Raw genomic sequence first — 19,600 nt, 5'->3', positions numbered from 1 at the left:
CTTGTTAATTAAAAATACAATTAATAATACTAATAATTATTACTTATAATAATAATAATAATAATAATAATAATAATAATAATAATAATAATAATAATAATAATAATAATAATAATAGGGAATACAGTATCCTAAATTAAATGAAGCACGATCACTTAAAATAACATTAAAATAAATCTAATTTGTATCTTAAGCCTAAGTTCGAACTAAAACCCACGAGTATGATATGTTCATATCTGCACAAGTACCTTTCAACATTACACTCATTTCGCTGTCAACTCACTCACTGCACTGGAACTACGACACATTTCACTGATTCTATCCTGATTTCACTAACACTTCAAAAACATTTCACTGTTCAAATACTTTGCACTACCACTATAAACTATAAAGCTTCACTGACACAACATAATTCTTCACTGATACAACACTTCAATAACAAAATATCATTTACACCCTTTAAATACTGTGTATAATTACCGTCTATTAGTAAAGTCCTTAAGCCTATTTTTAAATACATTTTTGGTTGTTGGTAAAGCCATACTATAGCTGTATAACTATAGCTGTAAAAGCTCACAATAATTTTAAAAATGTATTTTCCATCATTTGCAGGCTTCTCTAATTGAAATTTTATTTCCTAGAGAAGCCGTAACTGATTTCTTCAAGGCATCCGGATTAATTGGGGTCCTCTTAACTCCAGAATTACTTCGTGGCATGATCTTAAAATAAAACAAAAACAAAAATCGATAGCTTCATGTACCATGGAACATGTTCCTTGGTGCGAGATATTTTGTGATCCAAGCAAGGTACAAGAGAGTGCACGTTTAAACAAATATGGCTGCCTAAATTAGAGATGAGAATAAATCATGGAAATTAGCACATGTATTTACTCACCAGATGATAGGGAGCACACCGTATTCGAGTGATAGTTACAAATACAATTTCGTTTCGTGTTAGAAAACATATTGCAATGAACGAAATATTACTTTTGGTACCAAAAAAATTGTTTCGTCGAAAGAACTCGCACTTTGTAACAAATCAAACCGGAACTGTGACTAGAGCTACCTAGCGGCTTTCTCTACATTCTACTTCAGTTTGAGTCGGCTAGGCAGCAGAAAAAATGAGAAACAAAAAAGTGATTCAATATGCACTATGATCCAGGTGCAACAGTCTTCTCGACTAATACAATAGCTTTACCTTTAATGTCGCCTGTACAGTAGGCCTAAAACTTTTATAGGCGAGACATCACCTACACATAAGAACCCACATTGTAGGGACATTTCGCAACACGTTTATTGCATTTGAATCCAGCATGTAGGCACCATTGTAACTATTGCTGTTACTGACATATCTGTTTGTTTCAGTCTGCCGAAGCTGCCTGATTAAGTACCTGGAGTGCAACAGCTTTTGTCCGATCTGTGATGTGCAGATCCACAAAGCGAAGCCGTTTCTTAACATAAAGTAAGTAACGTGCCATTTTAATTACGTATGGGATGATTACACAAATATGTTATTTGTAAGGAAAACTATAGGTCTACGTGATGTGTAATTGTAATTAATAGAAATTAGGCGTTACTGACTGCACATATCTAATAACTGTTAGGCCTATAATTTAGGCTATAAGCCTATTGTTGATTACAATAATGCATATGAAGACTATTAACGTTTTTGTTTTGTATTTAATATTTGTTTTCAGTGCATTTAAGGGTACCCCTGAGTGAATTGTGAAGAAATTTTCTCAAAAATCACAATTTTGTTTTTTGACATTATAAAATAGACCTACTATATACCTCCCTCTACTAAAAAAAAAATATATCACCACCAGTACGGTAGCGCCATTTTTAAAGTTCACACGCCAATTTTAAAAGTTCCGTGGTGCTTTAAATTCCAGCTGCAACACGCTCAGTTTTACACTGTTTTCTCACACTTTATATTTTCAGCATTTCATTCCTGTAAAATGCTCCTTACGAAGCAGATTTTGTGATAGACAGTTCAAATTTGGTATTGAAGTTCACAGATATGTAGTGAATAAAAATTGCTCTGGGTTTTATGGTGAATACAATTTCAATATATATATTTTTTCAGTTTCCTACAATTTTTTTCATTTTTGAGAAAAAATTACACAGTATTTAAAAAATTCTAGATGCTTATCTAATCAACCTATATGGAAACCCAGGGCAATTTAAATAAGTATATGTGTGATGAGCCTATTCACAAATTATGAGAACGAAAAAGAAGAAAATTGTTACGCAAGGGCCTTTTTAGAGTTACTGTCCCCCAAAAATGTAAGCTTACCCATAACTTGTGAATCATGAGAGCTAGAAGGACAAATGTTTGTGAGTTCTTTGGTTATATTAGTATACACTTATGTACAAATTTGAAAACTCTGGCTGTTATAGTTTAGAATTTCGTAGTTTCACACTCATGCGTAAGCTTACCCTTAACGAATGTTACAATAATAATAAAACGCGATCACTACGCTGTTAATATCGCCATTCTTAATAAAATAATTGCTAGAGAGTGTTTCAGAAATGAGCAGAATTTTTTAGGGATGATAGGTTGAGTCTAGACGAACATTTTAAGGATAGGAACATGGTGTCCCCGATGAGTCATTTTGGCCAAAGTCGTCTTTGCGTAACCTGGAGGATACGCAGACGGTGCTGCCGTGGTAGTGACCGTGGGATGAAAGAGGGAACAATACAGAGAGATTAAAAAAATGCTGCAGTGGTATGGGGTCTTAAGCACAGGATGTCTAAAGAAGAGAGGGCAGTAGGAGTGAAATATGAGTTTTTATTCAAATTTACTGGAGAGTAGGCCTATCTCGCAATAAGAATTCCAAGTGTCTGCCATTGTCTACACAACTCAGATCACCGGACCACGCACCGTGGGACTTTGAAGATCACCTGCAGCAGCGGCAATTAGTGCTAGGCCTACTGGTTGTTCCGGAGTATTGTCGGGGTTCTGGCACACAAGAGGCTTCATTTGTTGTCATAAATAAAAATCAAGTGGTGTGAGATCATACAAACCTTTGACGATGGTTGATAAGAAAAGAAGACAATTCCAGGACACATTCGTCTAGACGAGTAGCACACCATGAAATGAGCAGTCAGCTGATAAGCTGTAGAGTATAACATTTTTGAAAGGTGGCATACCAGTGTAGACCTAAATAAACTAAAGTAGACTTCTAAGTGCTCTGCCGGCTGCCTAACTTACAAGTGGATAGATGACAATTTAGCATTGCATTGTGCCGAAATTACATGTCGAGGACCTTACGTTCCCTTACTTAAAATGTTGCCACGACCTAACCAATCATCCCTAAAAAAATATGTAATTATTTGTGACACACACTGTATTTAAGTAGAAATACTGAAATAGACACATAAAAAATAGTTCAAAGATTTTCATTGAATTAAATTAGGCCTATATTAGTAATTAGTGGCTCAAAATATGTATAAAATCATTATTGAAATGTTAAGGGTACCCATGAGTGAAATTACGAAATACTAAAATATAAAAGCTAGATTTTTCAAATTTGTACCATAGGTTTATACCAATATAACTAAAGAACTCACAAAAATCTGTCCTTTTAGCTTTCATGGTTCACAAGTTATGGGCAAGTTTACATTTGGGGGGAGAGGCGAGTAACTCAGAAAGCCCCTTCCGTGACAATTTTCTTTTTTTCGTTCTCATAATTTGTGAATAGGCTCACCAGACATATATTTATTTAAATTGCCCTGGGTTTCCATGTAGATTGATTAGATAAGCCTCTAGAATTTTTTAAATGTATAATTTTTTTTTCTTAAAAATAAAAAAAAGTTAAGAAACTGAAAAAAAAAATATTGAAATTGTATTCACCATAAAATCCAGAGTAATTTTATTCACTACATATCTGTGAACTATCGCAAAATCTGCTTCACAAGGATAATTTTATAGGAATGAAAATGCTGAAAATTTAAAGTATGAGAAAACAGTGCAAAACTGAGCGTGTCGCAGCAAGGCCGTCTTTAAGTATACACGAGGGCGTCGGAATTTAAAGCACCACGGAACTTTTAAAATTGGCGTATGAACTTCAAAAATGGCGCTATCGTACTGGTGATGCTTTTTTTATAGACGGAGGTATGTAGTATTTTATGTCAAAGAATAAAATTGTGATTTTGAGAAAATTTCTTCAAAATTCATTCATGGGTACCCTTAAATATATCTAATTCTGTTAAAAAAATGTGGACTTTAAGTCAAACAGTTCCAATGACAGGTATAATAATTCTCAATAGGCTACTTACAGCCTATTTTACAGATCACTAATCTGAATTGAAATACGTGTTTTCTGGTGTAAAGTTTATGTTACAAATGCATCACAAACGTATTATTCATTTTCATGTTAGCTGCTGATGGAATGCCTACTATCTGGCAAGAGTTCCAGAAGCAAATTCAAAACCGGTTCTATCCGTTTTATTTTGTTTTCGGTGTGCTAATCGATAAGCGGCATTGCCTGAGGTGTATGCAAACTAGTGAACACAGTAGTAGTTGCGGTTGCAGTGTATTCTGGGAATAATAAATATTGCACTGGGATTAATACGGCATCTCACTCTGCATTTGACATTCAGCGGAAACAACTTTTCGTTTCAGAATTCCAGTTGCAGGTATAAACGAAAGTAGGATACCTTATGGTGTAGCTCTACGTAACTGTTTCTTTAAATGAAATGCTGTTACTATCATTAGGCAAGGAAGATATTGCTTCATTAATATTTCAGGAGATAGACGGGCAGATAGATGTAAATTCTAACACTTCCTCTTGAGCTTTGTTTACACATGGGAAGATGGTTCTGTATTAATGTGCGTGCTTTCGAAGTTGAGTACGTAGAGGAAGAGTTAAGGCTGGTTCACAATAAACCGGGAACGAGAACCAGAATGAAAACGAGAAGCAGAGGACGTGAATATGAACATATTTGATTCACAATAAACCGAGAACGTAGACGACTGTGCATATCGATATGCATGTCAATAACGGTATGTAAAGTCGATATTACGCATTCTGACGTCATGTGTGAATAATTGACCAATGGCGTTCTCTCATGAGTACAAGACAGCGAACATAAACAGAGGTTAACCAACTTCGAAATTTCAACTGAAACCATTTCATTAGGTACGGTCACAGCCTAGTATATACAGTCGCGAAGCTCAATACGTAGTAAATATGCAAACATTAGATAGTTGCTCACCACTAGGATCGCTAATATCGCCTCATTACAGGCAATGCAAAATAGAACCGTCACAGTCTATTGTTTCTAACACCCTCAAAACTACGGTACTATAAATATGCCCATGCATCTTTATTATCACAACCTATTTTAAGTCTACCATAACGTGAAATAATTAGAGAAGAAACATTTGTAACAGAACAAAAATGAACACAACAGTAGTTATTGAATTGAAGCATGAATATGTAGTGTGTAATACAACCAATACAGTAATAAAATATGATTCACTTATGTTCAAAGATGCAGCTATTGAAAGCCACGTATTCTCCTTCATTTTCTCATCTTTATACGAGGCGCGCCGCTTATCGTAAACGTGGGGATTTTTCTCAACACGCAATATTAGAATCTAATCAAATAAAACTCGCTCCATGATGCACAGCACAGAACAAAATAATGCATAGGTTATGTCACGGTCTTCTTACTACAAAATATACTACGACAAAATAGCTTTTAGAAGCAATAGAATGAATCTAGTGGGCTGTGATCGGAAACGTGAACGCCAAAGTTGAAACTTGGCCAACTCTCCGTTCCCGATTCCGGGCTCCGGCAAGCTTTTCGTTAATTGTAAATGCTCACATTTAATTGTACACATTTTAACAATTTTACCGCTTTCGTTTTCGTTCCGATTCTCGTTTCCGGTTTATTGTGAACCAGCCTTTAAACACAAACCAAAATATATTTAAGAATGTTTCCTACTTGATTGCTATAAAACATAACAATGCAAATGGTGACTTTATAAGGTTGTCCTTCTAATGTCATCCAACATCACAGACAATAGGCTATAGAATTCGTTACAGTGTAGTCCTTAACATATTGAAATGCGCAGCATAACGTTCTTTCATCAAGTTTGTCAGTTCACCTTGTTGTTCTGATTCAGTGATTTGTTTCATGCATTGGAGCGTGATCTCTCTGCGCATGGGAATCAATCTTCTTTAATCTCATCTTTTAAGTAGCGTAAATTTTCGTTGAATTGCTTTATGTAGTACTCCTTCATTGTTAGGTCGACTGATGCTTATAGGATGCATGCTTTCAATAGGAATATGAAGTGGGATATGAGATTTAGTCATTTAAATGATGGCCTCTACGAATATAGCTAACAACACAGATTTTATGTTGTTATGTCAACTATTCAAGGCAGTGTTTTTTAATTTTATGCACGTGATGGTATTGCGATATAAGTCGAGACAACGCAGGTTCGATTTTCGATAGGATTAAGGGGTTTTCTCCAATAATCTTATTCTTCCGGCCGAGTTATGGCCATGGGTTCACTCAGCTTCTGACAGATTTTAGTGGTAGGTATTTTCTTGCACCATGTATTGTGGGTCCCTATCACCACGGCATGGCGCGTCCTCAGGTTGCGGATAGAGGAGACGGCTTCCAGATATGGAGGGTAGCTGTGAATATATTGAATAAGCAGTCGTGGACAGCCGATAAGGGGTGGTCCTCCAGCTTGGGGGTTGGGCGAAGGGCTAACAACCCATCACCGTAAAAAGACAACTTGTTACGAATCCCTACAATAAGGCGCTTAGGAAAATATTTGGGGCTAAGAGGGATGAAGTTACAGGAGAATGGAGAAAGTTACACAACGCAGAACTGCACGCATTGTATTCTTCACCTGACATAATTAGGAACATTAAATCCAGACGTTTGCGATGGGCAGGGCATGTAGCACGTATGGGCGAATCCAGAAATGCATATAGAGTGTTAGTCGGAAGACCGGAGGGAAAAATACCTTTGGGGAGGCCGAGACGTAGATGGGAGGATAATATTAAAATGGATTTGAGGGAGGTGGGATATGATGATAGGGACTGGATTAATCTTGCACGGGATAGGGACCGATGGCGGGCTTATGTGAGGGTGGCAATGAACCTTCGGGTTCCTTAAAAGCCATTTGTAAGTAAGTAAGGTATTTTCTTGCACATAAAGAGACGATTCGCTACGTAATATTATAAAATTTATACTGATTGTCTCATGAGATGGGAGCTTAACATCCCGGCATCCTAAGGGCCTTTCGGGACCTGTAATGTGATAACTTTTTTTTTGTACGTTTCAAATTAAAATGTATAATATTATTAAGAATGACTCTGCAAACCATGAGGAATATACAGCCAATGTTAAAACACTGAAATGATGTGTTCAGGCTTTTTAAAATTAAAAAAATGAGCAAAAGGCATTAAAATGAAAATAGAGACTAAAAAATTGAAGTAAAAAGGCAAAAGAAAGGACTTCGAAAAGCATCTGTCTACCCTACGAGTAACTTTGCATTGTTAAAGGGAAACAGGAAAAAAAGGCAGGTATAACTAATTAAATAAATCGCTAGGGGATAGAGACTGACAAGTCTATGAATAAAAACACAAAGAGAATGTATGTCGCACATAAAATAAAATTAATAATGTTGACTATTATTATGGTCTACCTCTGATTGAGGTTCTGGCTGATATGTAGGCCTACATCTATTGTGAGGCAGTGCATCTCACTTGACAATGTGTGTCAGAGGAAGAACAATTGTATGTATACATCTAAAGTCTGACTAGTGTAATATGTTACTACTCAGCGATGTATGTAATGGAGGAAGAAAGGAACTGGCCACCCTACCCCTTTATCTCATGGCTTAGTTGCCTCATGAGTGAGGCCTTATGAGGTTCCGACTGTCTTCGGGCAGTTTACTAAACAACAACATATTATGGTCCTGCAGAGGAACGGCCGATTATAAATAGTTCGTTATTGAATTATTTTTTCAGTATAACATATTAAGTATGTGTAATTATAATTTTAATTTGTATTCGTAATATTTTACTACTTAATTAACTTATTATTCCCAGAACATGAATTTTACCAGCAATCGAAAGGTATTGGGAATAAATTTGAAGAAGAAACAAAAAAAAGTTTCCTTCCCAGGCAGGATTCGAACCACTAAAGTCTTAGTTAGCAGTCTATTGTGCTCAGGAGTGAACAAGGCTCTGAAATCAGCTACAAGGGTCCGGTCCGGTTTTTTTGCCACTACTGTACAATAAACGTAGCTATTTACTTTCAAATTCGTGAAACTATGATATCAAATATACATTTTCTCTCAAAATTCCCAGTTAACAGAATATAGGGCAACCCTCCCTTTTGAGGACAGGGACAGGTGCTAGAGGATGTTTAGAATCTCCTCTCTTAGAGACGGCGTGTACAGTATAGACAGTACACATTTCGGAGCCATATTTAAAACATTTGCTTTATGAACACACTTTTTTCTAGTCTACTTTGAGGACCTCACAACCTGAATTATTGTTTTCTGCTATTAACTTCATTTTTAATTTTCAAACAGGAAATGAAGAAGAAAAAATCATTAAAACTTTATTTAACTTCAGCGTGATAAAGAATCAAATATTTTTTTTTTCATTCGTCCTCAAGATGGACACACTACAGCCCGGCAGAACAGCGACTCGCCTGGACTGGCAAGATTCACTTCTCTGCATGCAGGCTTACAGTATGTAACGATCCACATTCTGTTATGAATAAATAACACGAACCTCCCTGCAGAGGTCTGAAGAAAATAGTCGGAACAGAATTCCAAATTCCATCGTAGGCCTACTGCTGGAAGAAGCGAGGAGTCATGACATTGAGGCATGGGCTACTGATCATTTGCTGCTACTGTCATCAGATCTGCTGTTGCTAGTACTATTACTTCTAATCAGCAAGCTGTTAATACTGTTGCTACAGTCCTCCGTGGTGTAGTGCTATTACATCCACTATCACCATAACCATACCACTATTACTATCACTTTCACCACTGCTACTACCACTAATGTTCACCGCTGTGGAGTAACAGCATGTCTGACCGTGAAACTAGCGGATTCGGGTTCAAATCCTGGTCGGGACAAGTTACCTGGTTGAGGCTTTTCTGGAGTTTTTGCTCAACCCATTAATAGCAAATGCTGGGTAACTTTCGGCTCTGGACCCTGGACTCATTTCGCTGGCATTATCATCTTCATCTCATTCAGAGGCTAGATAACCATAGCAGTTGATAAAGCATCGTAAAATAACCAACTAAAAAGCTAGCACTACCACTATTACTACTACTGCTACTGCTACTACTACTACTACTACTACTACTACTACTATTCGACCTGGTTGGCGAGTTGGTATAGCGCTGGCCTTCTATGCCCAAGGTTACGGGTTCGATCCCGGGCCAGGTCGATGGCATTTAAGTGTGCTTAAATGCGACAGGCTCATGTCAGTAGATTTACTGGAATGTAAAAGAACTCCTGCGGGACAAAATTCCGGCACATCCGGCGACGCTGATATAATCTCTGCAGTTGCGAGCGTCGTTAAATAAAACATAACATTTAACTACTACTATTACTACTACTACTACTACTACTACTACTACTACAACTACTACTACCATTACCACCACTACTACTACTATCACTACCACCATCACGACTACTACCACTACCACCACTAGCTACTACTACCAGCACTATTGCTACTAGCACTACTACTACTATTGTTACTACTAGGCCCACTGTTGCTGCTGCCACTGCCACTACTACCGCTGCTTCCACTACTACTATTACTACTACTACTGCTACTACTACAACAAGTCACTGCAACTGCTACTATTGCTGTTAAATGTGACATCCTGACTGCATTTAGTACAAATATAATTGTTTATAGAAAAATAGCGTTATTTATCTGCTTTATTTCCGTAACGGCTAGAGTTAGTCTGCCTATCTAATTGTTCAAGCCTAGAATTTTCATTATATCTCTGAATAGAACAGGCTCTGAGTCTAATATCAAGAAAAGAAGAAGCTAATCATTTGAACTGAGCCGTAAATACCAAAATGTGCTCAATAGTCTGAGAAATCGCTGTACCTGTACGGACAGCAGGCCGAAAACTACTTCGGTGTGAGGGCTGCAAGAAACGTGTGTCGTCTTAAAACCTCAAAATATGTTCTTTGTAGCATCAAACAATTTTCTCTTTACGCTTAATACAGTGAAGAATATTGTTCACTCATCATTTCGCAAGAGTTGCGTAGCCTGCATATGCTATTGCACAAGATGGTGACAACATCGATTAGTAAAAGCAACGTGACCAAAACTGAGAACTTAGGTTGCTCTCAACGTAGGGTATGTGAGAAACGAGACGTCTCTTTGTCTCTTTCGATGTAACTTCTTAATTTGGAAAAAAAGTCTGTAATGATTCTCTGTTTTCTGTAGTTATGTGGCCAATACGGCATTTTATGTATCTAAATGTGTCTTCTACAGAAATGAAGTCGAAGTAGGGTATTAAAACTTATGTTTGCGCTTTCTATTTCTGTGCAGAGTCTTATTAATGTGAAGTAATTCTTTTTATTTAGTATCATATTTTAGCGAACAGAAAAGCCATTAAAACCTCTGGTTGGCCTTCATATTTGTACGAATCTGTAACAAGCCCGATAATAATAATAATAATAATAATAATAATAATAATAATTATTATTATTATTATTATTATTATTATTATTATTATTATTATTATTATTATTATTATTATTATTATATTAATATTAATAACAACGATAATATTATGTATTTGTTTATTTATTTACTTATTTATTTTTATTAATTTATTTTTATTTATTTATTTACTTATTTATTTTGGCAGAGTTAGGGCCGTGAGGTCTATTCCATTCAAGTCCAATGGTGTCTTTGTATATAACATCGTGTTGTAGGGAAAAGAAGATAATCTATTGTAGCACGATGCACGTACATGTGATAAACAGGGCTCATATTTTTATCTCAGTCCGTAATATAGCGTAATTGACAGAGTTTTCTAAAATAATTATCTAACAATCTGTCCAAGCGACAAGAAAACAAATTAGAACTTCTGTTTGCTAAACACGTATTAGGCCTATACCATGTGATACAGAAGTCAGTCGACAAATGGGAATCATTACTCTAATTGGAAATACAATTGTATATAGTATGTTCACTACCGCAAATGTTCAAAATGTGCTCTGTTTACTTGAAGACGGTGCCTCACTCGATCCTTACATTCTTCTGTCACGCTTAGAAGTGTTGCAGGTGATAACATGGGTGATCCTTTGTTTCAAATCTTCTATATATGTAGGCATTGTTGAAAAACGTGCTGTTTCCCCATAGAAAAAGAATCAAGGGGTGTGAGGTCTGATGACCGTGGAGGTCCACCTCGTCCAACCAGTGCACACCGAACATCTTATTTAGTTTCTGGCGAACTATTAGAGCATAATGTGTCTTGGCCTCATCTTGTTGAAACCACATTCTTATCCGTTTGTTCAGTGACAAATCATGCAGGAACTCCATTACACTGCTGTCCAGCAATTCCCCATATGTATTTTGGTTGACATTTTGATCAAAGAAATATGGTCCCACAACGATATCACGTAGGTAATATTCCACACCACACCATAACTTTTGAAGCACCAGGGTTGTTAGCTTCACGCATCCATCTTGGTTTTTCTTTGAACCAGTATCGTGTATTTTGTGTATGAGTGTGCCCATCCAGAAAGAACAGGACATGCTGAAGGAAGGATGGATCAGTTCGCAAACGCTGTGTGATCCAGTTGCAATATTTATGTTCGCCTCTTGAGTGGATCTTCTTCTGCATTGTGTGTAAATGCTGTAATTTGTATGGGTGAAAACGTGCAGATTTCAATATTCTGCAATTAGATTCTCTACTGTACCACTCACTGTTCAGGAATCAACTTAATCCCTTCAACGTTCAATGAATAGTGTATCAATATCTCAACTGCAAACAATAAATAGTAATGTTAACTGTAGCATTGTTGTTTATCGTACCATGACCTACTTCAGTGTATGTACACTATTAATTTTATGTATTCCACAGAAACTAATTTAGGAAAACTGATAAGGACACAAAAGGTGGAGAATTCTAGCCGTACAAAAGGTGAAAATGTGCTGCCAATCTAACAGTACAAGTGAAAAAGATCACTCATATTACGGACATCTTGGAGGGAACACATCGTTATGTTAGTTTGTACAATACTGTCTTATTTCAGTTTTACAATCAGTAGATCTAATGTTTCCCATTTGTCAACCACTTCTGTGTCACATAGTAGTCTATGTTTTTATCAAACTTCTATTATAGCGAAAAGAATGGAATATATTAAGCACTTCTATTTGTTTCTGGTTCTGTACACGCTGTGTTATAAAAATAACGAATTTATTTTGCTCTCTTCGCCTTTGGTTTGCGCGTTTGAGTCTGCGCATGACATGCTTACGTAGCGGAAATGATTAATTTGTAACAGTAACATTACAGCTTGTATAGGTCCATGGCTATCAGACCCTACCCGAAGCAGAGATAAAAAAAGACGTGTGGCTCGGTCATTCGTAGTACACACAGTTTTACGACAGGCGGTTGTTTTAGCCGTAAAAGTAAGCACATTAGTCCTGGATTAATAAATAAAGATGTGCTAGTTGTGATTTAAGACTTTAATGATGCGCAGTATGATGTAAAATTTTCCCGGTTTGTCGTGAACCAGCCTTTATTGTAGAAGAATATCATAGGCTACTGTAAATTTCGTGATTAGACTTAACATGTTATTGCCACCGATAGCCGGCCCGGGTTCGATCCCCAGCGGGGTAAGAAATTTTCATGTAACATTTCTACCTCGGGACTGGGAGAGATGGCGGAGTACAACTTCTAATCACTAGATTGTGCACCAATATGCCTGGGTTAAATCCAAAATTTCTCCGCAGTACATATGAAGAGAAGGTAAATGTCACTGTTGATAGTGATTCGTCCGTCGGATTGGAACGTTAAGCCTGGCGGCCCCCTTGGTGCTATTCGACAGGAGTAGGCTACGTGCCGGCACCGGGTTTGCCCTTCTCCCTTCCTCATCTTCATCACCATCCTCATTCATTCCATACACTACACTTTCACGAACACTTACACATAACTCACCTTAGTACACGACATAACTCTCCACAGATACACTTCGTGCATAACGTGGCCCGTCGAAGTGGTGTGCAACTAGAAAATGGGTCACAGTTCTGGCATATATCCGCAATATGCGGAACCCGAATCACGTAAAGTGAAGTGAGTAGGCATTGGATACATACATACATACATACATACATACATACATACATACATACATACATACATACATACATACATACATACATACATACATACATACTTAACATGTTATTGCGAATCAAACTTTTCTCATTCTTCAGTAGTGGTTAAATTCATCGGTCGGTTAGCTTCCAAAAGTATATTTATTTTATTAGCCTGTATAATAATATAAAGCGGCCGGGTAGCTCAGTTGGTAGAGCAGCTGGCTACGGACTGGAAGGTCCGGGGTTCGATTCCAGGTGGTGACAGGATTTTTTCTCGTTGCCAAACTCTCAGAACGGCCCCAAGGTTCACTCAGCCTTCTATAAAATTGAGTACCGGGTCTTTCCCGGGGGTAAAAGGCGGTCAGAGCGTGGTGCCGACCACACCACCTCATTCTAGTGCCGAGGTCACGGAAAGCATGGGGCTCTACCTCCATGCCCCCCAAGTGCCTTCATGGCATGTTACGGGGATACCTTTACCTTTTTACCTTTTTATAATAATATAAAATAATAATAATAATAATAATAATAATTATTATTATTATTATTATTATTATTATTATTATTATTATTATTATTATTATTCAGCCATAGGCGTCAGCGGGCGGATTAGGATTTTAAAAATTAATAACTGAGTAGTATTACCACAGTCTAGTACATACAATCACGAAGTTTAAGGTGATTTGTTGTGATTTGTTACAATGCTCCAATCAGTTAGCAACTGAGAGTGCTAGGAAAAATAGACTGTCCAATAGTAGCGATCCTAGTGGCTAGCAACTGAAGTTCAACTGTCATGGAAGGCATATTCCCTACGTATTGAGCTTCGTGACTATATGTACTAGACTGTGGTATTGCTAAAAAAAATGTAAGAACTGTATTTTTAATATTTAAATATTTCACTGTTACAAACGCGTGAGAAATAAAAAAAACAAGGGAGTTAATGACTAGATCCATATTCAGTGAAACCAAGGCGTTATCTTTTGCTACATTAGTGGATATTACCTATTGTAAATATTTTTATTTTATTAAAATTAAAACTTCTTAGTCAATAAAATTATGTGTATTCATTTGGTGCACCTACGTCATAGGACCTATTAGCAGCAAGTGCAGCAAATTACATATGGTGTAGGCCTAACCAGGATAAAAATGGAAATGAACTGTAAAGTGGGGTAAACTTGACCATAAAAATGAACCATGATTTAAGCCCTATTTGGACTTGAAGTAATAAAAAATACTTAAGAAGAGGACAAAAAATAATTAACTTTAAAATATGTTAAGTGCTTATGATAAGGTCTGAATATTTTTTGTGGTGTTGTTTACCTCAGTTTGCGGGGAAAATAGCTCATTTCAGAGGAAATGGTGATAGAGTACGTCATGTGATATATCTTATAAGGCCTTCCCTAAAATATCTTACTCCTCCCCAAACATAAACTAAAATGACGTCCCTGAATTCAGCATTTCCGATTACATTCGGGACAGCATGATCAGAAACTAGGTAGCCTGTCCTTTCTATTGGCACATTCGCTTCTCTAATGTGTAACCTCGATTTATGAATATGTTAATAGCTACGTTGTGAATATATTGATAATAATACCATGCAGATAAATGAATAACTGTTATTATTTTCCGTGAAAGACTTCTGCTATGTCTGTATTTATGAAAGAAGACGCACGACAGCTGTCAAAACCGCACGCGTGTTGTGAAGCGCTGTTGCCGCTCTTCGCTAACTTCCCTGACCTTTAGTTCCACCTTTCTATTGTCATGTATTCGTCACCAGTGGAATGAATATTTTTCCTAATTTGTAGACCTATCCGAATTTCTGTAACTTATACGATAGTTTTGGCAGTCAGACACAACGAGGGACACGCTTTTCAGACTTCCAGTTTTGGTGATTTTCTTACGGATACAAGTTACTGATGTGAATGCAAAGTACAAGAAATCCAGAATATAGACCGCTCGAAAATTGGCAAGTTATTTACAGTGAAAGTTGCTGTCTTTAATTAATCTGCTTACCTTCTTCTTCTGCTTCCGACGAGGTCTTGTAGCTCAGAGCTTAAACGCCGAGAATTCTCAAGCTCCAAACCGTCTAGGTTTCCTCCCTCCAGCTTTATTCCACGTATAAAGTGATCATTAGTAATATCACAAGAGATTTTTACTTATGTCGATGTTCGTCAGTTTGTACAGTGGGAATTAAAACCTCACATGATATTATTAATAAGACTATTTCGCAAATATGCCGGGTAGCTTAGTTGGTAGAGCAGCTGGTTACGGACTGAATGGTCCGGGGTTTGATCCCAGGTGGTGACAGGAGTTTTTTTTCGTTGCCAAACTTTCAGAGCGGTCCCGAGGTTCACTCAGCCTCCTATAAAATTGAGTACCGGGTCTTTCCCGGGGGATAAAAGGCAGTCAGAGCGTGGTGCCGACCACACCACCTCATTCTAGTGCCGAGGTCATGGAAAGCATAAGGCTCTACCTCCATGCCCCCCAAGTGCCTTCATGGCATATTACGGGGATACCTTTTTACCTTTTTTTATTTCGCAAATATAATAATAAATAAAGATAATGATCCATACTATCTACTTACGAGTTATATCGTATCATATTTCATTCGCATTCGTAAAGAAAGAATTTACCTCTGATTGAGGTTCTGACTGATATGTACATTTATTATCAGGCAGTACATCTCAATTGACAATATGTGTCAAAGGAAGAACAATTGTTTGTATGCATCTGAAATCTGATTAGTGGAATATGAGCTAGTCAACGATGTATGCAAAGGCGGGGGAAAGGAACTGGCCACCCTACCCCGTAATCTCCTTACAGTTGACCAAACGACGCATCGTGTCATATTTCATTCGCATTCGTAGACATAGAATCAAAATATTTAAAAATACGACTAGAGCCGTCTGGTGTTAACTACTTAATCTACATAGGCCTATGAATGAGGAGAGAGACAACGAAATAATGGAAATTTAATTAAATGCACAGTTATGGAAGTAGGCCTAATATTCTGTAACAGTAAATTTATCGGATGTGCTTGATACTGAGGAAACTAATGTTGATCGATTATTTCTGAGTTTATTGATAATTGGGCAGTGTTGTTCCTTATTACTAGATTTTGGATTTTAGACTTTAAAAATTACACTTTAGATGCCTAAATGGATTCAATAAAACTATGAAATAGTCTCTAAAAATCACACATAAATTACCTTTCATCTCATCTTACTCAATAGTAATATACGTTACAAGAGCGGTATGTTGACGTTTTCATGGTCGAGGAAAAGATTGAAAAAGCGAAACGTAGTTGAGCTTTTTTAATTTCCGAGAACATGAAAACAAACATACCGCTCGTGTATCGTACATTATTTTGTGCGAAGATCGTTTATTACATACCTGAAAGACGAATTTCTAATTAGTTGCAATGAAATCTCCATGTTGGTTTCTGTTTAATGACGGCAACTTCGGAAAACCAAAATATCTTTCTTCAACATTGTTGCTATAAAATGTTTTCTGTGTTTACTATACTCCGGCAGGCCGTGATATACGTCTGTCTTTTTTTTCCCCCCAGTCTATAAATGCGAACTTAAAACAAACGATAAGGTTATGTAATGATTTATTTTTCATTTTAATATTTTAACAATATTATTTATATAACATATTGCAGTAATAACATCGGCATCTGGAATCTTGTTGATTTTTTCACGGCTTCCTTAATGTTACTTGTATCAGGAATGCAATAAGTTTCGTGGAGTAGTAGACTTTACTTAATTTTTGCAAATATTTAAAAACAATAATTAACATTGCAATTTAGGTGAAATTGCAGTGGTAAGTTTCCAATTTATAATTATTACTATGTTAAACGTCTCTAAAAATAATATTTTAAAAGCCTAAAGCAGTAAAATGAATATGGCGCTTAAGCGGTAAGAGGGAAATTGTTATGTGTGTTACGTTGGGAATACTGAATGTGGTATTTCACACTTACCGCGTATTGGTTCTGTGCGGAAAACAAGCAAATACGCACGATCTCGCACAAAATTCTTATACCTAATATTATTAGTTGAGTATAAAGTGTCTTATATTGTAAAAACTTGTCCTCTAGAAATAACCTTAAACAATATTGTTTCTTTAGCTGTCTGTCTTGGCGTATAGCTTACTAAAATTGAATAGATGGACGCAGTGATGATGAATGACTGAATCGTTATTTTATTTCCTACATTTACATTAACATTAATTTAACTTAACCACATGGACTTTTCAAAATTGCATTCGCAATACACAACCAGTAACTTTCCAAATCTTTGCGAGAGAATTTACACTTTTTGTCTGTTACCACAATCTTGTAGACAGAAAAAAAACACTTAACGTTTACTGCTGTTGCGGGAAAATAATTCTGTTTTGAAATTGTCGTCATGACCGTGGTCGCCATTGTCATTATTATTACGAAGATGACCGGAAGGAATGGTGAACGGGAGAAACGTTCAGGGTAGAAGAAGATATCAGGCGATAGACAACATTAATATAGGCCTATTATATGCATCACATGCGGAGAGTAAGAGGAAGGCGAAAAAGAGAGAAGATTGAAGATTCCTGGGTTTGCAGTAGTAGACCTGCCTTTGGACAGAAAGCAATGAATGGATGAATTAATGATATTTCAACTTACTCGTATGTTCATATTATTCCAGTGTTTTATTTGACTCCAAGAATTAATTTTCGTGTATAAAGAACAGCAAATTATCTGTGCTCAGTTGTCTGGAGTAGGCAGACGTAGCGAGCCCAACAGAGTAGGTTTTTACCCATCTGCCCTGATGATGGAACCTGTAAGTAGTTCCGAAACGTTGGAAATGTCAAGTTCCAAGACACGGTGAATTACCCAAAAGTATAACTCTGGATGTTGAAGCAGTAGGTAACTATCTCTCACAGTAAAGCAGAGTGTTAAGGATAAAAGCAGCGCCTTTTCTTTTCTACTCTGTTGTTTTAAACATACGTGAAACAGGTCGTTAAATAAATTGCAGCAATAATTGCTACACTTAGAATAATAGGCTAACTTCCCATAAAAGAGACAAACTTGACGCGTTTCCAGCACGGGATCACTCCATCACGTTATAGCTCGATGGAACCAGCGCTGTGAAGGCAGGGGATTAACTGAAGGGGCGGCAGACCGTGGGGAGTTCTCATAAATAAGGGATCATTTAAATTGCTTTTATCTTTACTGATTTTATGCAGTCATGAAAGTTTGGACACCGTCTCTTTGTAGAAATGTAATTTTTAAATGTAAACAATTAGGCCTAATTTGTTTTGGAGAATAGTCATTGGTGTTTGATGTAAATTATTTAATTTCGTTGGAAATGTGTTCTCTCAAATTTTGTGAAAGAAATGGAGGTTAGATCTATTGAATTCATTAGAATGTGGACTGAGTTATTCCCTGGGAATACTGGCTCACATCACCACACAATTCCGTGTTTCAACAACTGTAGGGCCTATCGTCTGTTCCCACGGAATATCTTCCTGATTTCTTTCCATCATTCATTCATTCATTCATTCATTCATTCATTCATTCATTCATTCATTCATTCATTCATTCATTCATTCATTCATTTATTTTATTCCATAGATCTTACATGGGCAATGAAGCTTTAAGATGTGGAACAAGTCAAAATTTTACAATATTACAATTACAATTTTTACAAATTTTTACAGTTTTACAATTTAGTAATTTTCTACAATTTTTACAATTTTGTGCAATTTTTTACAATAATTTGGCGAGATGTAGTGAGATGAGGTGAGGTCCGAGGATTCGCCAAAATATTACCCGGCATTTGCCTTTTGGTTGGGGAAACCTCGGAAAAACCCAGCCAGGTAATCAAATCAAAGGGGGGTAATCAAATCAAAGGGGTTGATGCCGAGGACTCGCCATAGACCATCCGGCTTCAGTCCCACGGCTGTGGAAAACCTCGGAAGAAACCAAAGACCAAAGGGGGATCCAACCCAAACCCGAACACAGCTCCGGATCAGCAGCCCACTAAATGTTACAGGCTGCTCAAATGTAATGTTTCACACTTATGCCCGTGTTCACCATTCTCGATTAAAATTTGACCATTGTTAAGTCGGCACTTGACCATCTTCAACCCAATTTGCGGAGTATCAATCTCGATCAAAGATAAACAGGCGAGTTGATGATGATCAAATTTGATCACGGGTGTGGGACCGATTATCTTGAATTGAACATGGTCAAGTCGAGAAAATCAAAATGG

At 36.9% G+C, this 19,600-nt stretch overlaps 1 protein-coding gene across 2 annotated transcripts in view; it reads left to right on the top strand.

Annotated features, from left to right (window-relative positions):
* Window positions 1-19,600, top strand: part of LOC138716549 (polycomb group protein Psc-like) — a 136,458-nt gene that overhangs the window by 64,765 nt on the left and 52,093 nt on the right. For both annotated transcript variants that reach the window (XM_069849708.1, XM_069849709.1), the window contains exon 3: window positions 1,365-1,461. In XM_069849708.1, the coding sequence (XP_069705809.1) occupies window positions 1,365-1,461 (97 nt within the window). The remainder of the gene's footprint in view (window positions 1-1,364; window positions 1,462-19,600) is intronic.

Source organism: Periplaneta americana, chromosome 16, assembly GCF_040183065.1.
Source record: "Periplaneta americana isolate PAMFEO1 chromosome 16, P.americana_PAMFEO1_priV1, whole genome shotgun sequence".
Taxonomy (NCBI): Eukaryota; Metazoa; Arthropoda; class Insecta; order Blattodea; family Blattidae; genus Periplaneta; species Periplaneta americana.
The sequence above is the reverse complement of the archived record's forward strand: the minus strand, read 5'-3'. Positions and strand labels throughout refer to the sequence as shown.